Source organism: Aplidium turbinatum, chromosome 2 (assembly GCF_918807975.1).
Source record: "Aplidium turbinatum chromosome 2, kaAplTurb1.1, whole genome shotgun sequence".
Lineage (NCBI taxonomy): Eukaryota > Metazoa > Chordata > Ascidiacea > Aplousobranchia > Polyclinidae > Aplidium > Aplidium turbinatum.
The window spans coordinates 25,231,517-25,257,228 of NC_137473.1; the positions used below are offsets into that span (position 1 = coordinate 25,231,517).

Below are 25,712 nucleotides of genomic sequence, written 5' to 3' on the forward strand. Positions count from 1 at the left end.
GTCTGTCCACGAATCAAAGAATAAAGTTGTTTTCAGCACCAAGGGGACTGTTTCTAAGAAGTTTATAGGTGAAAATAAAGTCAAAATTGACAAAAGTCAAAATTTACAATAAAGTCAAAATTTGTCAAATTATACCTTTTGACAAACTTTTTGTGTTTCTTGAGAGTAATTTTGTCAAAATACTTGTAGAAGCATTGTATATCAGGAACTGCGACACAATTAAACCATATTAACGCACAAAAGTAGGAAATGTCACAATGTCCACTTGGATCAGCAGTAAATTTTATCGCAAATTGTCCAATGTCCATTGTTTATTCATTGTTACGTATTTAAATAATTCTTATCAAACACTTCTTCTTCACAAAGTCGGTCTTTTCGAAGATCAACAGTTTGGATTTTCGGAATAGTTTACTGACATACAAAAATGCCTAAGCAAGCTAAATCGTCTTCAGCAAAAGTTAGACAGATTTGTCGAGATTTTGCTGGTGAATGTATTGCAACTCCCAGGAGTGATTTAAGGTGCAATTTTTGCGAGTTTATAGTGAAGTGCGATACAAAGTATTTTGTTGAAAGCCACAGGAAAAGTAAACGTCATCAAGCTGGATTGGAGCAACAACAAGTATCGCAATCAAGGCAAACGTTTATTGAACACGGAATGGCCCGTTTCGGTGAGTTCGTTTCGGTGAGTCCGATTCGGTGAGTCCGATTCGGTGAGTCCGATTCGGTGAGTCCGATTCGGTGAGTCCGATCCCTATTCGGTGATTTTTTCAATTTTTTTTTTTAAATTATCGGGTACCGTAGCCTAATTATTATTGTCGTTTTAGGGTTAGGGGATGGGTTAGGGATTAGAGGTTAGGAACTCACTGAATCGGACTCACCAAATAGTAGCAGACTCTATTGAACAAGCCCCTTTTATTGAACACGTTTGGGTCGGAAATCGACAAAATATTATGTAATGGATCTCTCTCTGTAGGTGCTGGTATCATAGCTGATACAGCCCTCGATGTACAATGATGTTCTAGTTTGATCGACCTCGAGCGTCTTGCCAAATTTTAGTAGGGTTTTTGATATGTGGTTGAAAATTGTGCAAAAATGGAATCTTTGAGCTCCTCTTGACCATTTTCCTAGTATTTTTCCACTTAAAGATAAATCTTCAAGTTCACCTTTCCTTATGACGTGACCCAAGAATTTCAGCTGCCGCATTTCTAAAGATCTCATTATTTTCTGCTGCCCCCGGCCCATCTGATGGAGAACTGTTGGTTCGAAAAGCTGTCCATGGAATTTTAAGAACTCTTTAGTAAAACCACATTTCTGCAGCTTCAAGCTTTTTTCACGTTTTTGCCGTTAGCGTCCAGGTTTCACATCCACACATCAAAATTGACCAAACAAAGCATTTTAACAAACGAATTTTTAAGGTTTTGGAGAGCTTTCGATCTTTAAAGATTTTTGCCATGGTGTTGAAACTTGACTTTGACAATGCAATGCGTCATCTTATTTCTTCTTCACATTGGGTGCTTGGATTCAGTATTGACCCCAAATAATTGAATTTTTGAACCTGTTCAATTTTGTTATCATTGCAGTACATGCAAATTGTTGGTTCAGGAAGACGTTTCGAGACTGCCAGAGTTTTGGTTTTGTTAATGTTTATATTTAGTCCATTGATGTTTGAACTGCATCTAGTAAAATTTGCAAACCACATTGTGACGTTGCAACCAAGACTCTGTCATCTGCATATCGAATATTATTTATAAGTTTTCTGTTTTCATCAATTTCTTCCAGTTCTCTAAGGATGAGTTCACTGTACAAATTGAAAAGATCTGGGCTCATGACACAACCCTGTCGAACACCTCTTGATATTTCCATCCATTCAGTGATTCCATCGAGAAGCATGACAGCGGCTTGCTGCTTGTAATATAGATTGTGTATCATACGGAAATCTTTATCATCAATCCCAATTCATTTTTAGTGATGAAAGAAGCTGGAAATGGCGTACTTTAGCGAAAGCTTTAAAATCTATGAAACACAGAAATACGTTTGGATAACTGGTATCAATTCAAGGAAGAACTGTGGCCTCTACAAATAAGCAATTTCGTTAGGTCAAAATAAAGTCAAAATTTGATAAAAACAAAGTCAAAAAAAAATTTTTTTAGGTCAAAATAAAAATGCCCTACTTATAAGAACTGCGATGTTCCTGTCTAGTGTACGATTAACTGCACAAACAAGATCTTAAGGTCGAAACAGTGATGTCCTGTCTGCAGTTATGATTTTCACATTATATACAAGGTCATCAATAATTAACGTTACAACTTCAAATAATTGTATTTAACAAATGGTAGACAAATTTTGAGTAATAAACATATAATATTATTGTCAAATAAACAAATATTTAGGAAAAACAGGTTTTACTCAATGTGTCGCCATTTGCGTCGATAACAAGTTGGAGACACTTCTAAAAGGACCTGCAAGAGTCACAAATAACTCTTTTTGGTATTTTGGCTTATGCTTTTTCAGATTAGCTTTTAGTGCTTCCAAACTTTGGTGGTGTTTAGTCGAAACCTTGCTCTCCAGGTAAGATCAGATGCCAAAGTCTAGGGGTTCAGGTCTGGGGATGAAGGAGGCCATTCTTCCTTCGAAATAAAGAATGGTACATTAGCTGAATGTCAGTTTAGCGTTTTCTTAGCTCCATGTGAAGGGGCAGAATCTTGTAGCGATGACCAATTAGGTTTTTTGAAGTGTTTTGAAGCTATTAACTTCAGCTAGATACGAATTGAGCTTGCTTTCTAACAGAGTTAAGTTTCGGCTTTGACAATCTTGGTATTGTTGGTATGCTAATGGACAAATCATTGATATATAACAAGACTAGCTATGGGCTTAGTGTAGAACCCAGCGAAACGATGTATGATACTCAATAAACTGATGAGCGGGACAGTTATTGTTAATTTCAACCTATTGTTGATGGTAGGGTTGTAAAGGAGTGGAAAGTTTCTGGGAATTTTGGAAACTTTCCAGGCATTTTGAAGGACCAGGGAATATTGCGAATTTTCAAATTTGGCATTTATTATGTTTAAAACATTTGTTAAATATTTCATCAACCAGAAAAAAAATATTGAAAACCTACCTTAAGCATTTCTTATCTTCTTTAATTATAAACACTAATTTGTTGTAAATTAAGAATGAGGCTTATGAGAATTAATACTTATGCATACTTTTTCAATACAGACGAAACCGGTTAATCGAATCACCTATTTGCCAGACGTTTTGATACGATTATCCGATTGATTCGTTTAACCAATTTACTAAAAAAAAGGTTAATTGTGAATGGGCGTAATTGTTGAGATGTCTGTGCTGACTAGGCTGCAACGCACATTACAACTGATACTTCCTACAACTGTTTACAATTCTGGTTAACCTTTAAAGAGTTTACTAGTTCTGTGTTACATAACACTATGCTGTATTTTCCAGCCAGCAAAACTGGTCCTTTTTGCATTGATTTATCATCTGCAGACGTTGAAACAATGTAAAAAAGACCAGCTTTGCTGACTGGGAGAGCATTTATGATCAAAGCATTTTTCTGCAAACTGCGGCAATCGAACTTCTTTTAATCTCACCGATATCTGTGACGTCACAACGCGAACTTTGACGTTGATGTTTTTGATTCAAGCGTGCTATTTTTAGCTCCGTACCAGCTGTGTAGTTTTGAGTATGGAACATGGCCTACGAAAATTTTAAAGAGTTTACTAGTTCTGTGTTACATAACACTACCGGTATGCTGTAGTATGTTCCAGCCAGCAAAACTGGTCCTTTTTCCATGATTTATCATCTGCAGACATTGAAACAATGTAAAAAAGACCAGCTTTGCTGACTGGGAGAGCATTTACGATCAAAGCATTTTTCTGCAAACTGTGGAAATCGGACTTCTTTTAATCTAACCGATCTTTGTGACGTCACAACGCGAACTTTGACGATGACGTTTTTGATTCAACCGTGCTATTTTTAGCTCCGCACCTGCTGTGTAGTTTTGAGTATGGAACGTGGCCTACGAAAATAGTGGTTTGGTAGAAAAACACGGCTCACACTCATTGTTTGTTTTGAAATCGCGAAGTTTTTTTTTCAAGTCTTTTGCGCTGTCTGGTAAAATAATTAATTTGCAATGTTCTTCAACTGAACGAAAGTGCACAAATGAAATTATGCACTGCATTTCACAACAATAGGCTACTTTTTTTCAGCAATTTAAAAAAAAATTCTCCAAAGTTTTCTGGTTTAAACTTTTGGACATGCTTTCTAACACTTCCCTCTCAAGCCGAAATAATTTGTCCGTGTCCATTCCTTGGAAGGCCAGTCGCCAACGGATGACATCAAAAGCATTTAAACTTCTTTATTGGGAAGTGTGATTATTTCTTTTGTCTGCTCTTCTGTTTTAATGAAGCCCAGCTGTGCGAAAATTGGTTCTTTGTAGTGCGATGTCTAGCACATAAGATTATGGCCTGGGATTACAGATACTTGTCTTTGTTTTGATCGCATGCGTATGTCTCACCTCTGCTTCATTTCGCCTTTGAACATGCAGACAATTATGTGAAGCAAAAAAGAGACAATCTCTTTTCGCTAACAGGCACAATGCTAACAAACTAGAAGCAAATCCTGATGCTTTTATCCGACTTATTCTTTTAAGCGGTATTCGTTTAACCGATGTTTTTACTTAACATTAGATTGGATTTGGTTTGGGATTTCAAGTTTTGATTCAAATAAACGATTGATACGTTTAAGTAGTATACTATTAACCGATTTCGTCTGTATTTAAAAAAATACTAATCACATTTGGGAACACTCACACCAAGATCCGCAATAGGCTCGCAAATGAAAGGGTGGAAAAACTAGTATCGGTCAGGTGAAATTTGGCATTGTTTGAGCCCTGTGAAGACAAGCCAACTCAACTTGAAGTTGACTCTGAAGTCGGTGACACTGCCAGCAGAGTCATTACTATATCATCTAAAGAAGCCGAGCAGGAGGAGATGGCAGCAACTAGAACAATGACTTTGTAACTGACTCAGTATTGTTTTTCTTTGTAAAAAAACAGATTGGTGATGGTTCATTTTTGGAGTTATTAAACTAAACCATGTGTTTTTATGTTCTTAAGTATTTTAGTTATATGTAGTACTTTTAATCTAAACAGTATGAGACCATTATTTTCCTGTTTCAACATCAAATTAAGATTGTTTTGAAAGTTTCCGAAAAATTCCCATTAATTCCCAAAATTTCCATGGAAAATCGCTTTCATTACCTTTACAAATCGCGATTTTTGAAAATGAAAACGATGTCCGATCAAGTTTAAACTTTCAGGAATGTCGTTTTATGACTATTCGCAAGAAAGAAAGTTTGCAGCAATAAAATCGGAGAAACAGTTCAAATTTTGACCCACCTTATGTATGCACTATAGGGTCATTCCATATCAACTCAGCCACCCATGTATATGGCACCTCTCAGATTTTCCTGAAAAGTTGTCATACTATACCTTAGGCTATAAAACGAAAGAATTCTAAGTTTTAGATCAATATCTCAAACGATTTTCCCATGGCGGCCATTTGAATTTCAGGCGCTACCCTCGTTTTTGACTTGGGGGGGTAGCGAATAGCAATTTCAGCCATTTTCAGAGCCCCATAACTTTTATTGTAATTGTGGTAGAAGACTAAAAATTGCTGTGCTAGTTTATTATAAACTATACTACACAATTTAATCAGAAAAAACAACATCTCTTGGTGCATAAGTGTAAGGTGGGTCATCAAAATCCTGTTTTTTTGCCCCGTATAAGTGATTTTTTCAATTTTCAAATGCTTCTACCACCCAAACCAATCAAAATATTTCTCTAAAACCTAATTATTTGTAATATTTGGAAACTTTTCTTCTGCCAACTTGAATTTGGGAGTTGTGGTGCCATTCTGGGTTTTTTTTTTCGGTCATTTATCGGTCATTGACCAATTTTTTAGAAAAATGTCCGAAAAAAATATAGTCAATTCGGTCAAAATGTCCGAAAAAATACGTACGCGCTCAAATCGATTTCAGTGATTGCAAAGAAGCTTCTTGCGCCACTGTACGATTTCTTGTCAATCGGAAATACAAGACGTAGACTTAGTGTTTAAACGTTGATCCAATGTCTTATTATATGTGATAACGCAAATACAGAAGTCAGTCTTCGAAATTAGCGTGGGCAATCGGCACTTGCCGAGGTGATTGCCGACGCAGATGCGTGAATGGCGCATTAGCGTTGGCAATAAAAATGCTGAGGCCACAGGAGCGCTTGTAAGGACCAAAAGATTACAAAAAAAAAATAATTTTCTTGGACTACACCAGACTCTTATTATTGCTGGATGTTTTATTTGGGTTACTTCCTACTTCGCCGGCGCTTAGACACTTGCCCAGCTGAGAGAATTGAATCTTTCATAAAAATATCATCCTATTTGCATTGATTCAACGATGGTAGACGTCAAATTAGTCTAAGCATCTACTCCTTATCTCGCCTCGCGACTTTGTGTTGCTCGCAGTATCTCAATTGTGCCGAAATTATGTTAGTGTAAACGTAAATCGAGGCAATCTTTTCGCAGGGAGCTATTAATTTGTTACTGGTACCTGGTTGAGCAATTAACGTTATTTTATGATAATTCAACGCCACTAGATGTCGAATTAATGTAAAACAAGCGTAAATTTCTTATTGGGTACTGTTGTTACGCAATATAACCCGCCGGGAAAATTAAATCGATTTGTGTTGCCTCGAACATTGAGTCAACAAAAAATTAACTTACTTTCCCCCCCCCCGTCAGTTATATAACGTTTATTACTTAACAGCGTGCGTATCGCGTTGCTCGCTTTATCGCTAGTTTTTGGTATTATTACATCACAACAAATCAAACAGTGCGGTCGTGATAGACTACTCTAGTATATATTTTTCTTTTCGCTTTACATGTTTTGGTACAATTTTTTCGTAATAAACGTTCACATGCAATTGCCGAGGCAATTTCAACTTTTGCCGTTTGGCCTTGACAATGTTTTTGCAAAAATAAAAATATGTTAATTTCGAAGACTGAAAGTAACGTTTGTCTGTTCTAACTTTTCTCAAATAAAACACGACAACGTTTCTCAGCGAAACTCAATGTTGTAACTAGTCAGGAAGTGCAAATTTTCGTTTGTATTAGCTACTTCAAAGGAAATATTTTCATCAGAAAAAATGACCGAAATAAATAAAAAATGACCGAATTTTTTCAAGTCATTTCGGACAAATGACCGAAAAGTCTCAGCGAAAAAAAAAACCCAGGTGCCATTAACAGAGATCTTATGGCGGTCTGAAAACCCTATCAGGCAGAAATGACCCTTTTTTACCCCTATATTTAGAGCCCCAAATGACCGCGTGGGAATTTTATGGTCATGTTGAAATTTATACCAGACAAACACATACATTTATTCTTTCATTTCATGAAATAAAATCTTTGAGTATCAAACTCCTTCCCACTATAAATTTTATGTTTTTAAAATGTAACATTTTGGTCATTTTTGACAAATAATCTCAAGTCCTTAATGTAGGTCAGAGAAAATTCAACAATGATTTATCATGAAAACAGTGAAAATAAGTAGGTATTATGCTTAGTGATCATAAACATTGGAATCCTGACATTGTTGACCATTAATTTATGTTCAAAATGATGCTTTCACCTCTTCTCACCCACGAAAAAGTACCCACCTGCAATTAATAAGCTATTATGTAGAGATAAAATTGTAGGAAAATGATCTATCCGTTTTCAAAAAATAAATTGTTTTCAGTTTGCACTATAATTCTGCATTATGTAAAATGCTTAGCTCAAATCTATATTCCAATTGTGCGGTTGTTGGTACACCACACTCACCAAGCAGTGAACAATGCTTAGGGTCCTGTAGATGGGTCCATTTAGGAGTTTATTTTTAGGTAGATTTCCAATTTGGCAAAAATTTTTATTCACCTGATTTTGTATTGTTTTTAAGATATTTATGATTTTTGGTTTGTCATACTTAATCCAATGTTACAGGCTACAGCACAAAATAAAAGGGAATGCATGATCCATCTTTGTGACTCACTCTTGTTACCTCATCTAAAACAGTTTATCCCGAATCTGCACAAGGTGATCTATTTTAGCGATGGTGCAGCTTCACAATATAAAAATTATAAAAACTTCACCAACCTGTGCTATCACAAACATGACTTTGGTATTTCCGCTGAATGGCACTTTTTTGCCACTTCGCATGGGAAAAGCCTATGTGACCGGAATTGGAGGCACTGTCAAGCGTCTTACAGCACGTGCAAGTCTTCAGAACCCCAGTGCAAACCATATTTTGACACCATTACAGATGTTTGAATGGGCAACAACAAACATCAAAAACATTCAGTTCTTCTTCATTAGTGCAAGACGATGTTAAAAAAATAAAGAAGAGTATCGTCATCGTGTGAGCCTCTGGGGCCGAGGGTCTATCTTTTTACCACCCCAGATTCACGATGTTCCCAGACTACACTAGAAGGCTACTAGAGTTAGTCCAGTCTTTGGTTTCATCATCCATGACACGCAGACCTTCCACTCCGTTAGGTGGCTTGAAGATGGAGCAGTCATTGATGATGTGGTCTGCGGTCTGTTCCTCGGCACCACATTCACAGGAGGAGGAAGAGGCCATTCCCCATTGGTGCATGGTTGAGAAGAGTATGAATTGGAGAGACGTTATGCCTCGACTAAAACTATTAGGGGAACACGTTCAAACCATTGCTTTATTCCAATTTCCATCAATAGTACGAATGAAAAGAATGTCACAAGATTCAATATTCACTGACATCAGTGCAGAACAAATCTGTGATGCAAAACATTTGGATGAAGAACGCTTGCTTTCAGATCAATCAAAAATCTCAACTCTGTTCTAACCAGGAATATACATTGCCTGTATCTATGATGATGATTGGTTCATTGGAAATATTATTGAACGTTCAGATAAACATGGTGTTTGGTGATGTTTTCGTAAAATTCATGAAGCGTGTAAACAACATTTTGATGTGGCTGCCAGACCAAAGACAAATGCCTTGTTGGGTGCCATTCCAACATATCATTTGTTGTGTTGGTGTACCAGAAACCTACGGACACAGTGCTCAAAAATACAAACATAACCAAAAAGATTATGAAAATGTTCTGACATTACTTCCACAGTTTCTTAGACAATAGATGATATTCAAACTCAACTGAGCTGATTTGAGCTATGCGTTTTACATAATGCAGAATTAATGCAAACTGAAAACAATTTAATTTTTGAACACGGCTTGATTATTTTCCTACAATTTTATCTCCATATCATAGCTTATTGATTGCAGGTGGGTACTTTTTCGTGGGTGAGAAGAGGTGAAAGCATCATTTTGAACATAAATTAATGGTCAACAATGTCAGGATTCCAATGTTTATGATCACTAAGCATAATACCTACGTATTTTCACTGTTTTCATGATAAATTATTGTTGAAATTTCTCTGACCTACATTGAGGACTTGAGATTATTTGTCAAAAATGACCAAAATGTTACATTTTAAAAACATAAAATTTATAGTGAAGGAGTCAAAGATTTTATTTCATGAAATGAAAGAATAAATGTATGTGTTTGTCTGGTATAAATTTCAGCATGACCATAAAATTCCCACGCGGTCATTTGGGGCTCTAAACATAGGGGTAAAAAAGGGTCATTTCTGCCTGATAGGGTTTTCAGACCGCCATAAGATCTCTGTTAATGGCACCACAACTCCCAAATTCAAGTTAGCAGAAGAAAAGTTTCCAAATATTACAAATAATTAGGTTTTAGAGAAATATTTTGATTGGTTTGGGTGGTAGAAGCATTTGAAAATTGAAAAAACCACTTATACGGGGCAAAAAAATAGGATTTTGATGACCCACCTAACACTTATGCATCAAGAGATGTTGTTTGTTACTATTGAATTGTGTAGTATAGTTTATGATGCACTAGCACAGCAATTTTTAGTCTTCTACCACAATTACAATAAAAGTTATTCGCTACTCCCCCAAGTCAAAAACGAGGGTAGCGCCTGAAATTCGAATGGCCGCCATGGGAAAACCGTTTGAGATATTGATCTAAAACTTAGGATTCTTTCGTTTGGTAGCCTAAGGCATAGTATGACAACTTTTCAGCAAAATCTGAGAGGTACCATATACAAGATTTCTTCATATTGGCTGTTTTGGTACGGAATGACCCTATATATAATGTGAAAATCATGTCATTTGGCCGCTAGTTTCAAAAAAGACCACTATACTGACCAAAAACGACAAAGTAGATAGAAATCTTCAACAGATTCGGATTCTACACACAATTTCGCCTTAGAAAACACTTGTAATGGGAAATTCTTATTTATTCTATCCTAGTGTTACAGTACAACGAAATTAACAGCCAATGGCTTGATCATCAGATGATCAGACCACTCCTATGTGATGTTAAGCTAGAAATCAAGACCATTTGTGAGCAAAAGTAGGCACACCTTTTTTATTGCAGTGAAATTAAAAGATTTTATTGGTTCATATTATGTTCATTAAGTAAATCCAACTTTAAATAACTTTGAACTATCATGTATAGTTTCTTCAATGTAGTAGCTTCTATCAAAAATGTAGCAAAAGTAATGTATTTTGAAAACAATTATAGAAATGTAAGCTGATTTCTCTCAACCTTTATTCTGGTTCCTCAATGTTATTGAGGATGAAAAGTTATACAAGGATCCTTTATTTAGGTTGCAACCGAACAATTAAACATAAGTAAACAAAACCAGTTAGGTTCGAAAACTTGTATAACACTGGTCAACAAAAAATTCGTTGCATTTACAAATTCACTTGGTTTTGGGTAATTTTGGGGTGCTGAATCCGAATATGACGTTATTTTTGGTCTAGAAGCTCTAGATTTTTTGCAAATTTTGATTTTTTCCTTTTTTTGAGTAAAAACTGAATATTTTTCAAACAAATTATATTTTGATGAATAGGAAAAAAAATATCTTTTACGACTGAAATAACTGCATAATTGTTTTGTCTATAGCTTAGATCTATACTTACTGATAGAAATGCACCGAAATATTGGAAAAAACATTACAAAATCATTCGAAAAACGTCGTAAACAAAATTTCAAAATTTGTATAGGCTATATATAGGGATGAGCAATATAGAATTTCGAATAGTTGCAATCCGAATATCTAATTATTCGAATTGAAATGACATTTCGAATCGAATTTTCCAAACCGAAATTAAAATATCCACTTTTCAGACAACCAAATTTTTCATCGATTTTTCGCCGATCAATTACATTCGGCTCAGCGATAGCTAGTCGCTCTAGCGAAAACGGCTAGCCAGCTCTTTACCAGTGCGGTTTGTAAACGTCGGAAGACCGTTGTGCTGTGGATTTGCATCGTACAAATGGAACACAATTCAACTCTGGGTGAGGCTACTGCTACACCTAGTGACGTAAGTTCCACAACAATGCAGCAATCCAATGAAATGGATGATCTGTTGAGCTCCGGTCTTGAAGCGACGAATACTTCAGCATCAACTAACGACGACAACGAACAGCTTTGAGTTACCGAAGATAACCGATCCTACCTTAAGGCAAAAGTGCCATACAGCGATGCAATTGAATGGTGGAACAAAAATCAAGAAAAGTTCCCGCGGTTGTTTGATCTTGCGGGGAAGTATTTAGCCACTTCTGCATCCTCAGAAAGATCCTTCTCGAGTGCTGGATTAACAACATAAAAACTGCGATTGCGGCTCGCTGGACAGCATTTAGAAGCTTTAAACATTCTTCACTGCCACAAAGACTTGCTCTCCTCGGCAGTTACTGCTGTTTTTCGTTTCGTTGCCACTTTTTCAATACCGGTATGTGTCTTCAATAAAATCAGAATAAAAACAAAGCTTTTTGACAATTTCTGACATTAAAAGAAATTATTCTAGAATAGGTATTCGAAATTCTAAATTCGAAAAATTATTCTAGAATAATTCTAGAATAGCTTATTCTTCTATTTTGCCCATCCCTAGCTATATACAATAAATACATAACAAACGAATCATTTTCACAACTACAGTAGCTTACTAACCATAGCACTGCATGCAGACCTATTGCAATTACAAGCATAAATAAGCTCCTTTAAAAGCTTGATGTTGAGAGAAAAGTTCATTGGCTGAAAATAGAAAGCGAAATCCACACAACATGCTGGGCAAAAATTGGCGTTTGAGGCTCTTGCGTTTGTAAGCTTTTTGGGAGCAGTCTTGTTTAATGCTCCAGCAGTAATCTGCCATTATGTGTCGATTCCATCGGCCTTGGTAACGTTCTTCTACTTTCATAAGATCCTGGTGGAACCGCTCTTCTTGTTCGTCACTGACAGCTCCAAGGTTTTCTGGAAATTTGTCCAGATGACTGAATAAGAAATGAACTTTAATGCTCATTCTGCATCCTAACTCGCGGAAAGAAAAGAGCATTTTGCTCACAAGAACCTCGTAATTGTGAGCCTTTTTTTTTCAAGAAAGTTTTTAGTGACATCCACAAAGGACAACCATGCTGCTCTCTGTTTGGTTTTCATCTATCGGTGAATTGTTGGTCTCGCACAAGGCTTCGAATGTGTGGTCCACCAGCTTTAATCTTTTCGTATGAAATGGAGGGAAATGTATGAACAATATATTGGAAGCAGTCGCTATCAGGGCTTAAAGCTTTCACAAACTGTTTTATCAACCCTAACTTGATGTGAAGAGGGGGAAAAACAATTTTGTCTCTACTTACAATCGGTTCGTTTAACATGTTTGGCATGCCGGCTTCAAGTGCTTCACGTATGGGCCAATCCTTTTGGGTCCAATGCTTGTCATTAGCTCTGCTGTTCCACATGCAAAGATAACATGGAAACTTTGTGTATCCTTGCTGACCAAGTAAGAAAAGAACCATTTTCAGGTCAACACAGAATATCCAATTGTGCTGATGATATTTTAGCAAGTCAATGACTAGCTTAATATCATCATATGATTATTTTAAGACAGTTGAATGACCAACTGGAACTCCTCCATATGCATTACCATTGTGCAAAAAAACACACTTCAGGCTTCACCTGGAACTGTCTATAAATAAGCGCCATTCACTTGAATCATATGAAGAAACTCCTAGTTGGACGAGAAGGCCTGGAATATCATTGCAGTAAATTAACTGCTTTTCCTCTGAAAAAAAAAGACATAAACATTTCACCTCGTTTCCTGAAAAACGAAACCTTTGTGGAACGGTCCAATACGTGTTTTTCACTAAGCCTTCATGCTAAAAGCTCAGCAGCTTGCTTGGATGAGTCCAAGTCTCGTACCAAGTCATTTAGTTCTGACTGGTTAAATTTCTAAATGGTTTCAGAACTAGAGCCTTCTGAGTCTGCATCTGCTTCCTTAGTATACTCGCATTCCATACTACCATGGTAATCTCAAGAGTCTGTTTCTTCATTATCGGAGGATGCAAAACCATTAAATACTGGAGGTGGAAACGTTTCAGAGTGAAGAACAGATCGAATAGCGGAAGGAATATTTGGATAAGAAATATTTTGTCTGTTTTTCCTGCCAATGCCCTTGGTGTTAATCAAACAAAAGTAACAATCAGTGCAGCGGTCCTTCGGTTCACGCCTCACCATAGGGACACCAAAAGGAAGTCCGTTACGTTTTTTCTTTGTCCAGTCTCTAAGCATTTCTTCGCAATTATGGTAGACAATATGTGGAGCTTATTTCTTCTCTTGATCTCCCAGAGGAACTTGAAAATAAGCTTTGTAGGCCTGCTTCACGAATAAATCGTAGGTTAACTGTAAATCGAGGTTAACTGCCGCGGTAACTAAAACTAAATAGTTGAACTTTTGTTTTAAATTTCAGACCAAATGCTGCAAGCCTCAAAATATCCACTGGTGTATTGCATAAAAACTAGAGCTTGCAGAAAAAATCTGATTGCAGATTTGGAATCAGTGGCTAAAACTCATTCAGAATCAATCAAAAAATCTCTTGCAACAAAAAAAAATTTTTTTTTTTGTTGACCAGTGTAATTTATCGATAAAGTTTTGACTCGATTCTATTTGAATAAGATACTAAAAAAGAGTGGTGAAAGCTTTATCAGCAAATGAAACAAGTTTCAACACCTGACTGATCTTGTTTACTGATTTGGAAAACAAGACCGACAAAGTAAGTTACTGTGCTGCGGTAGATTCCGAAATTCTTTGATGTGCCATAGTCTAAGTACCGTAAGCTTGAAACCACCGGTTTAGAGTTATGCAGGAGATAGGCTACCTTTCTTTGATAAAAACACAAAAACCATAGTTTGGATTTGTTATAAACAAACCTTATGTAAAGCAGCTTCTTTTTCTTCAGAAGTGAATAATTTCAAGCGATTTATCATTTTTTGAATGCGATCTTTTGCTTGGGCATCCCGTCTCTGCTCGTTTTTATAATATCTTGAACCAATTGTGTTTTCCATTATTACCCTGCAATAATAAAGTAAGGCTGCAATTAGTCTGATCATCATTCAGCAATATTTAGTGCATGGAGCATTTCACAGACAACACTTCAACAACAAGCGAAAACTACACTGTCAATCTCGGTGTCCGGTAATTTCATCGCAGTAATTTCATCGTGGTAATATCATCGTGGTAATTTCATCGCATGGTAATTACATCGCATGGTAATTACATCGCAGTATATCACATCGTCAGGTAATTACATCGCAGTATGAGAGCTGCGTATGCTACCAGCTGCGTTCTTGCGTTATCTCACCAGCTGCGTTCTTGCCCAGCTGCGTTCTGCGGCTAGGGTTAGGTTATTTTTAATATGGTTACTTCATTTTAATTTGCTTATTACAACAACTTTGAACTTTGAATTTTAATGGGTTTCATTTACTTTATCATCCGCCTTTTCACTTTAAAAAAAAAACGGGTGGACGTTGACGAAGACGATTGAATTACTGGTGATGTGGTGTCTTGCGATGTAATTATAATGCGATGACAATGTATGCGATGTAATTACCATGTTACGAAATTACTGCGATGAAATTACCACGATGAAATTACCACGATGAAATTACTGCAATGAGATTACAGTGAATCGTCAATCTCGGTAACGGGCATGCGTCAGTGGTTAAAAGTCTCTACAAGTACGCAAAACTGCCAGGATTTAACTCTCAACAAAGTTTTCTCGGTCCAAAAATAAACATTCCCACAATCAATCTGATTAAACTCTGCCAACTAGAAACTTGTTACTACCGGTACGGTAGTCAATAAATTATGGATTTATCAGGTAATGCATGTGCATAGCCTGTCTGAAGTTCAATAGATCTACACAAAAGAAGCAAGAACAAATCAAGCCATTAGCAGTTAGATGGCCTATGAAACGTCCTAAAGAAATCATAAACTGGAATGTGAGGACTAGGCTACATAACTTGAATCTCAAAATGGACATATTGTAATTGAATACATTAATTCAAAAAGGGCCCAACTCCATGTTTTTAAAATTCCACTTTTTGTGCTTTTTCGTTTCCTTTCAGTGTCTAAATGATATTGACAAGTTACTAACTGATACCTGAAAGAATGGCCAAATTTCGTAAGCTTAAACACAAAAAAACACCCCCTTAACTATTTTTATTGGTTTTAAGGGCTCAACTCCAGCTATTGGGCTTCAAACTTATCCATAGTTTTTCCACAGAATCTTCATGAAATTTTTAAGAATAATGCTTCTTCTCGGCTTATCTAAGCATATACAATTACACTGGTCTACAAGATTTTTGCGCCATGAATTTTGAAAACTGATTTAAAGTAATTTTGGAGTGCTGAATTCGAATCTGACCTCAGATTTATCCTATCACGTCAGGTTTGTGAGATATGATAACAGCAAATTGTTACTTAATTGTCAAAAGTGGAAGATTTGACGTTGCGTTTACCACCCACATAGGCGATGCTATAACGAAAGGTTAGCGTTAGACAGGATCGAGATCCGCCACGTGAGCACCACTGTTATGATGTAGTTGGATAGGGAACCATACATTCTGCAATCTGAATCTTAATTGATATTTAAATGAAGCTTGTATCATTTTTGGTTCATGACATATAGACGGAGAGAGCCTCCATGCAGAAAAATGAGGGGCTTAGCTACCTTTAAACATGAAAAAAAAATTAAACATTTTGCATGTGGTATTTTTTCACCAATGGAACACTGTAAACACCTGGTGCAAACAAAATTCCAAAAAAGTGCTTTTAAGGACAACCCTAACAGACATGGACAAATTATTTTGACTTGAGAGGGAAGAGTTGGAAAGCATGTTCAAAAGTAATTTCATTTATACAGTTTTGTTTAGTTGATGAACATTGCAAATCAATTATTTTACGAGACAGCTCAATAGACTTGAAAAAGAAAACCTTTGCAATTTTAAAACAAACAATGTGAGCATTGAGCAGTCTGTTTCTTCCACAACTCTATTTTTCTAGACCACATTCCATATGCATAACTACGCAGCAGCTGCAGAGCTAAAAGCAGCACACTTGAAACAAAAACGCCAACAATCAAAGTTTGTGTTGTGACATCACAGAAATTGATAAGATAAAAGGAGTTCAATTGCGGCTTTTTGCAGAAAAAAACGCTTTGAAACTCAACTTTAGTAGGATAGCAATTAGCATCAGTTGTAATGCATTTTGAAGAATAAGATAAGATCTTTGGTGAACCTGGACGAAATGCAATGTGGATTTATGTCTGAGAAGGGAAAGACAGATGCCAGGAAAGAGTGATAGAATAGACAATGAGGAAAAAAAATTACCCAAGGCACTCGTGCAAACAGCGATGAGTCTTTATGACGGTGCCAAGGACGAGAGTTCACATTGGATCTACCTTCTCAGCCAAGCTTTTGGTGAAGGTCGGTGTACATCAGGATGGTGTCCTCCCTCAACTAGAGCTGGGGAACACCTGAATTTGAATTCTATACAGAAAAATGCAATTAAAGATCACATTTTCTCATGTACAGAATACGAAAACAACGTTTCTATCATGAAATTTGAGATCAGGTTTGATTATCACACCAAGATCTTAGAAGCCTTGCATGTAAAACGTAACAATCTACCTTTAAACAGACAATTGTATGCTTCCGGCTCATCTTTCTTGCTCTCTGTTTTTTCAAATTATTTTTTTTGCAATTTGCCCTTCTACCATGTCATGTGATCTGTTCAACACCTTTTGAAGCAGTTACCTTTGATTCTCGTAGAGCCTATATCGATGAGTTTGAGCTAGTCAGAAGTACGTTGCAGTTTTTGTTTTTTTCTGTTTATAGATTATAGACTTCCCCAAATCAAACGTCATATAAAACCAATGGTCTACTGAACCTAGTGTCTTACGTCATGGAAATTGCTAAAAAATGAGCAGAGATTGCAACATACTTCGTAACACCAGTAAAACATTGCACAATCTCTTTGAAATCCTGTAGAAATTGCTTCACAATGTTTATCACTGTTACGTCACAGAAGCTAGTTACGTGCATTTGAAATATCTCAAGCCAGTTTCGTCATTTTGGAATGGTTGTTGGAAGGCTGGTCGAATATTAAAACTGTTTTGCTTGGTGCTAACCAACTAGACAAAATTTCCGTCTTTTATCCTAGTAATTTGTATTGTGGTGACAAGTTTTAGTGGTGTACTGCATTGCACCCCATTTTCGACAGCCTGTTGGCTTTTTTTGCTGAAATACAATTCTTGAAAGACGTTTTCAGAAGAATATTTTTTCGGTGTCATCGCATACAGACGAACGGATCCGGGAATTTTATGTTACAACTTTCCCACGAAGATATAATGGTTTACCACTGTGACCACAAAAAATAAAGGAGTGTTTGTACGGAAGCACAAGCATAGAAAAATAAAAGACGTTTTGTTGTCAGTTGGGACAGAAGCACATCAAGAAAGTAAAAGAAAAGACAGGTTCTTGTCAGTTGGGATCGAAGAACTTCAAGCTAAAAATTAAAGACGTTTCTTTGTTGGTTCTTCAGCAAGAAAAAGAAAAAATCTGAAGAAGTTTATCATTTCATCTGGAAACAACATTGGCAATCTAAGAAAAAATTAAAAACTATCGATTTTTGCTTGAAGATTCAACTGGATGAATCCAAGCAGGTTGTGTGGAACTTTCAATAGCCGAGATTGGAAGACTCCAGAAAGAGTTGGACTTGATATACCCTTACAACTACGGTACTGTGCATTTAATTTTTATTTTCTTTTTTTTTTACGGTCACAGTCCTCGAATTTAGCGGCGGCACACGGCAATTAAATGCCGCCGCAAACGTCATAATGGCCATTCTGCTACGGCAATAAAAATGCCGTCGCAAAATGAGCATTTAATTCGGACAAAAATTGTTCAAAATTTCTTCCTGTTTGATTTACTCGCAGCAGGAGTTTAATCAGCAGAAACATCGCACCAAGACTTAACCTCGGACTATTTTACTTGCTGTGAACACTCACACAGTCTAGTCTTCGAAATTAGCATATTTTACTTCGCAAAAACGTTGACGAGGCCAAACGGCAAAAGTTGAAATTGCCTCGGCAATTGCTGTGAACGTTTATTACGAAAAAATTGTACCAAAACATGTAGAACAAGAAGAGAAAAAAATTATCAAACAGTCGATCACGACCGCACTGTTTGATTTGTTGTAATGTAATATACCAAAAGTAGCGATAAAGCGAGCAACGCGATACGCACGCTGTTACGTAATTCACGTTAAATAACTTATCGGAGGGGAAAAGTAAGTTAATTTTGGGATGATTCAACGTTCGAGTCAGCACATTGAATTATCATGAGATAAGGTTAATTGCTCAATCAGGTACCGATAACAAATCAATAGCTCCCTGCGAGAAGATTGCCTCGATTTACATATACAGTACACTAACATAATTTCGGCACAATTAGGATACTGCGAACAACACAAAGTCTGTTGGATAAAGAACTAGTCCGAATCGGAATCATCGGATGCTGTATCGGAGGATGAGGTTTTCACGTCGTCACTGGAATACTTGAAGACGCAAAACTGCCCGTTCATGAACGCGCGATGCCATATGATCGGAATCAAGAAAATGAAGTATCTTCTGACAGGTGTCAAACCCACAACAATGCTTGATATGAACGACTCGGTTACATGTCTTGTAATGCAAAGAAATTTATTCTCACACGAGTCAGTTCAATCATATATTGCTAAAAATCGATTTCGATCAACTAGAAGCTAGATCATCTTCAGTTAAGCTAAGCTGGAAGCAAACAGCACAAAATTCAAATGATGAAATTGCAAAGAAGTGAAAAAACGTTTTACTCTAGCTACATTAAAGAATTAATGGAAAAAACTAACAATCGAAGACGAAATAAATAGAAAATGGCACGGAAGAGTATGGTATACAATTGTAAGGCCTACCATCATAAGCCTGACCAGAAACACATTGTTCCACAATACGAAAAATATTGATTAAAATGACAAATTGTATAAAGACTGGGCTTAAACCGATAATGACGAAGAAAAGAATTAACTACCGTACATCAAATTACCTACTGTAGAACTGTATCTACAGAATTAACTACATCAAGCGATATCGAAGTGGTAACCTGACAGCTCCCTGCACAAAAATTTTTTTTACTGACTAAATTTACTGATTGACTAAATATAGACTATTGAAAATTTGACTAAATTACTTACTGACTAAAATTACTGACCAAATTAACTAATGTTTAAACTAAGATAAATTCAAAATGCAGAACTGTAAAAACCTATTGTTACGTCATAAGTAAATGAATAGACTCCCAGTGTTTGTGTTTGGAGAAGCAACAAGACTACGTAGGTTAAATGAAAATCAACTTTTGTATGAAACAGAATTGGAAAAATTAAAAGGAAAATGCATCAATTCAGGATTACACAAAGGTATGACGACCAAAATAATTCAATTGGCCAAAACATGGACAGATCGATTTGGACCTAGTCAACCACAGAAAAACATGGACAAAAAATTCAACGACAAAATTGTATGGGCTACGACTACGTCATTCCCTGATAAACTGAAACTTACCAACAAATGAACGCAAACTACACCACACTACTAGGATTGTATACAAAAAACCTACCACATTGACTCAGCTACTTACAAATTTTAAAAGCCTTTCATTGAACACAAGCTCTAAGATTGGATCATCTCAACCCTGCGGAAAATGCTCCCTTTGCGGCAATCGTGGCAAATACGGCAGTATGGTCACTGCTACAAATGATCTCATCACAAAATTAGGAAAAACTGTGCAACTGAAACAAAATTTAAACTGCGAAAACTTTGGCATATATGTTGCCACATGCAAACTGTGTAAAGAGCAATATGTTGGCCAAACAATTAATTCATTTTCAAAAAGATGGACATTGGACAGGTCACCGAACAATGTAGAAAAACTATCCTAAAAACTTGAATAACACAAAGGCATCCCTACTACAACACTACTCCAAATTCCACAACAACATTTTACAAACCAGACCCAAGCTAGAACATTGATTCGACGTCACCTTCACAGAACAACCATCCACTGATTTACTCGACCTACATGAAAACAAATGGCAAACAATTACCAAAGCAAAAATTAATATTCAAAAAATGATCACACCTTTTGTTAAATAAACCCTGTCACCCCATCCGTTTTTCAACTTTTTGGAGACTCAATCAATCAATCAATGTTTTATTTATTTGTCAGTAACAGGAACATAGTACATGTTTGAAATATGCAATATATCATACACAGTACAAAAGTTACACAAGTTCCCATACCGACAGGGAGACAACGAGATGACCATACTGTCTACTTGTCAATTGCCACCCTACGGAAATTACGATTTTGCCATTTAAAATAAGCTTACAGGAGAAAAAATAAAACGTTGAAACGTTCCCGCGCTTCAACAACAACATACGCAGAAAAAAAAAAAACATATTGATGATAACGTGGGCCTAAACCATGCCTAAACACAAAATTCCATGAAGCAAGCAGAGAATAATCAAGTTTCCGAAGCAACTGACAAGTTGGTTTCCATAACATATCACTTACGATGCACTGTAGCTTTGTAAAATTAACGTTTTGATCTCTTTTTTGAAACAATGAAATAATAAGTTTTTTAGCCTACTTGGAACCTCTGACCAGAGCATTGGTCCCAATACCTGCATGGACTTTTTGCCATATTCTGTGTTAGATCTATTTATAAAATAGTTGTTGCTTGTTTGATATCTTGTGTTATGCTGATGAATAGATGAGGCATTTGTAAATAAATCACAATACGTTGACGGATACTGATTCATATGAACTTTGTACATATGTTTTTTTATTTCAATGTTATGTATGTCTTTTAGTTTCAAGATGTTCATTTTGAAAAATAAAAAATTAGTGTGGACATAGTAATTTTGTTTCGTAATTATTCTTATAACCTTTTTTTGTAATTTTATTAATGGATCCAGTGCACTGTCACAGGCCTTTCCCCAACTTGAAATACAATATTGCAAATGACAGTAAATCAAAGCGTGATACACATCTTTTAAAGTGTCTGTGTTGACATAATTTCTGAGTTTAAGCAACGCCCATGAACCTTTTGCTACTTTTCCACAAATTTTATCAATGTGATATTTCCATGTTAATTTGTTATCTATGTAAACACCAAGGTATTTTATTTGGTCTTTTTGTTGAATGCTTGTGTTACCAATGTTAATGTTAAATTTTTTTATGTGTTTTGTATTTGTTATTAGCATGTATTCGGTTTTTGAGAAATTTAACGATAATCTATTAAGCTTCAACCAGTTGTAAACTTTTTGCATTTCGGCATTCACATTGTTCTGCAAATTTATTTCACATTTGTCGCTCATGGTAAGATTGGTGTCGTCAGCAAATAGTTTAACATTCATGTTTGTTGAATTTGGTAAGTCATTTATATAAAGTAAGAAAAGAAGGGGTCCCAATGTCGATCCTTGGGGCACACCGCAGGTAACCTGCCTTGAGTTTGAAGAGATTCCATTGACGACCGTGTGCTGTAGACGATTGCTGATATAGCTTTTTAACAATTGTAATGGAAGGCCTCTTAAGACTGCTTAGTTGTAATCATGGCGCCCTCTAGTAGAGGCCACGTCATCGCGCGTACTTCAAACTGACTGACGGCCTATTCGAATCGAAACTTAATCAATTGGAAGGGAGATGTTTCATCTATAGTCTGTTCTTTATGCTAAGGTTCTAGTTTTACTGAACTTATTTTTTATATTTTCCTTAACTTGTTCACTAACTATGCATCTTTGCCAGAAAGTAAAAGTTTAGTTACAACTTACAAAGTTTATGAAAAGCTGAAGCAGTTACAGTTATGCAGCTTAGTTTAACAAAATTAGGTAGGCTATAAGCTACAATGTTTTCGTTTCAAGGAGCTTTTATCTGTTCATGAAGTCATAGATTACACAGAAAATTCACAACAAACTGCCATTACCAATCTGTTTCCTTTAAGTTTCTGCCCAGTTTCCTTGAAGCATGTTGTGGGTAAAGTAGGCAGAAAATTGTATTTTTTCCAGGTTTATTAAAGTTAGCAAATAGAGTAGGCCTATTTAATAAATCTCCATTTATATGTTCAGTTGTATGCAATGTTACTCACTACTGGTAAGTTAGTTTAACAGCTTCAGTCAATTTTGAATGTTGATACCGTACTACCTGTAGCCTACTTTATATTACAAATCTTCAATCATGTATTTTTTTGCTTGCCAGCAACATGTCTTCTGTCCACTCACCATTTTCTTGTAGACAACATAAGATATCAATATTCACAAAAAATTACTTCACTGATATGATATTTATTTTCTTAAATACCAGTACCAAAGCTAATCTTTGTAGAATGTAATGTTATTAATACGTGTGGATTACTTACTGTTTAGATAACTAACAAATCTTAACTAACATAAATACCGTACTAACTTTCAATAGGCTATACTGGTACTGGTAGTACAACAATTTTTAATAGATTGACTGCCCAGTTTCAACAACTGTTTAGTTTTGTAGCATCTTTATTTAATACATGCATGATGGGGGATCTTTATTTGTTATGCTTTGATTTATTTCTCGAGATGTTTTGATTTTTGCAATACATACCATACATCTTGAGAATTCATGATCTGCATGTCAGTACAAAGTAATTAACATGCGGATACTGCCAACTTCTTGTATCATATATGCCATGGTTTTGTAGATCTAGCAAAGTATTTACTTTCATGTGGAAATGATTTTGTAATCTTTGGCTGGTTTACAACAGACCCATTAGAAAAGTGCTTCAGTAAACTTCGACAAGGGTCTGGAGGTACCTATTTCATTACTGCTCAGTCAGTTTTGGAAAAGGTAAGAATTCAACACGCGAAGCTCTCACTGCAATTAGATTTATATAAAGTTTGATGTTGCCGAAGGTCATGCTTGTGCCGCTTGTAATCGTGATCTTGTAGAAAGTGAGCTTGAAGTTTTGGATAGCTTATGTGCTTTGGAAGGGAAAGTTTCAGAAGAGGTTTTAATTGCAATGGTTTATATATATATTGCTGGGTATGTTGAGTTGAAGAATGGATGTGCTATTGCAGAAGACACATACTTCTATTATGAAAAATTTGGTTCATATGTTGATAAATTAAATCAAGGTGGTCTGAAGGATAGTGTTGTACAGTGGTGTGTATTTTGTTTCATCTTTTTTACAAGTGTTGTTGGTGAAATGTGTCGAAAATTTATTTCCTGTAACTTTCTATCCATATATATCTGAACGACATTGCTTTTTCATGACATTGTCTCATTGTCGCACATTGGCTAATGTATTTTTAAAGAACTATGCCCTGTTGCAGTCTCCCAGATGCTCAAAAGAAAGTGCATTGAAGGTGCTAAAACTTTTATAGAATAATAGTCTATATGTATACATGTTGATAGCTAAAGGCATAATGCTTCTTTGAATCTTTATTTAGCTGATCTGATATAAAAATGCCTTGTAGTTTATTTGTATATTTTTCCAGGTAAGCTTTAACTTTCCATGCAACTTTTAATGTTTTTAAACAACACTTCTACTGTATCTATTTAGTAAGTATTTTCTACTTCGTTATATGGCTGCATTTATCAGTAGTAATCATTCACCATCTACAATTAACCACTTCTATAGTTCTATTGTAGTAAATCACAATATATATAATTGTGACTCATCATTTGACTTTCTCTCCCACTCGTTGATTTTGTAAAATTACAGCTTTATATTCTATTTAACCTTATTGTTTTTGCACTTTAGGCAGTCACTCTAGGGCTAGGCAGACTGGCTTCATTGATTAATTTATTGACTGTTGATATTTGAAGAGTTGAGCTTAAAGTTTTGAAGTATAGCTCTGTCTGTCAGATGAATATGAAAACAGAATTTCACCATTTATAAGTGAGTACTGAGAATATGGCAGAAGAACATTGCACTATCAATGGTATGAACTACAGAGACCAACGCCGATCCTGATCAACCAACACCAGGTGCCTCTCCCTCCATCAACTGATGACTCAGAGATAACCATGTATCAGATTCAGAGGGTGAACACTGACTCATTTTGATGTGACTAGAACTGCTTACATGCTTATTGTTTTGTGTATATGTCTAAACTCAAAACTATTCTTGGATAAAATCACCAGTAGGCATATTTTTGTTTAATAGTTTCTACTGCTCTAATCTCACTGTATTTTCTGATTGTATAGGAGAGTTGGATGTAATATCTGTCTAGAAGGCCAACACATAAGATCTTTTGCAGCGCGATCTAACGAACGGTATAGTTTGAGCCAGGCGCGGATCTATGGGGGGCCCGGCCCCCCCCCCCCCCCGAAATTTTGTGAGAAATTGTTGAATGGTTTGATATGCTTCTAAATAGCTGATATTAGTCCCACATCGGACTTACAGACCTCCCTTTGGCACGCGTGTGACGTCACGATATTGAAATTGATGCTTTCAGTCTCTATGTCTCTAAAACAAAGTTTGCCTAATTTTAAGCGAGTTTTGCCAATACCAAACATTTAAACATCTCAGCCAGAAATTAGCAACAAGAAAACATAGAGACTTAGCTTTATTACCGAAAAAATACCAAAGAAAACATGATATTATCCTTTTGCCATGCCACCGGAGAGCACCATTTTACAGGAATACTTATACCCATATTTTTGTTGAAAATGCTCTCAGAATGCACCAAATTCAAAGTAATTTTTCAAAATTTTCTGGGGGAGGCCCCCCGCCGCTGGGTGTCGCCTGTAGCGAACACGCCGTCGGGCTTCGCCTGCCGGCCGGCAAAAAAACCCAAATTCCTGGCTACGCCACTGATTGTTCATATCTGTATTATCTTTTTATTGATTTTTAATTCATTTTTAAATTTTCTGGCCCCCCCCAAAAACAACTCCTAGATCCGCACCTGGTTTGAGCAACCTCCGGCTCACCTGCATTATACTGTGAAGGCATGATTCAATTGAAAACTATTGATCAGCACGATTTTGTTTAAATTGCTATTAATGTTGCATGGAAATTAGTTGCAGATATGTATGATGCTAAGTACTTTATTTCTACCATGTTTAAATTTTTCTGTGCTTTTATACTGTTAATGGTTTTATATTTTATGCATCCAGTACTTGAATTTTTTGAAT

The 25,712-nt window shown here is 36.1% G+C and overlaps 1 protein-coding gene across 4 annotated transcripts in view; it reads right to left on the reverse strand.

The window, feature by feature from the left end:
* LOC145765149 (DNA polymerase kappa-like) overlaps nucleotides 1-25,712 on the reverse strand; it is a 98,891-nt gene that overhangs the window by 65,877 nt on the left and 7,302 nt on the right. For 3 of the 4 annotated variants that reach the window (XM_082576920.1, XM_082576923.1, XM_082576921.1), the window contains exon 2: nucleotides 14,376-14,517. In XM_082576920.1, the coding sequence (XP_082433046.1) occupies nucleotides 14,376-14,517 (142 nt within the window). Of the gene's footprint in view, nucleotides 1-14,375; nucleotides 14,518-25,712 lie in introns of those variants that run through there. The other variant, XM_082576922.1, reaches the window with a different exon arrangement.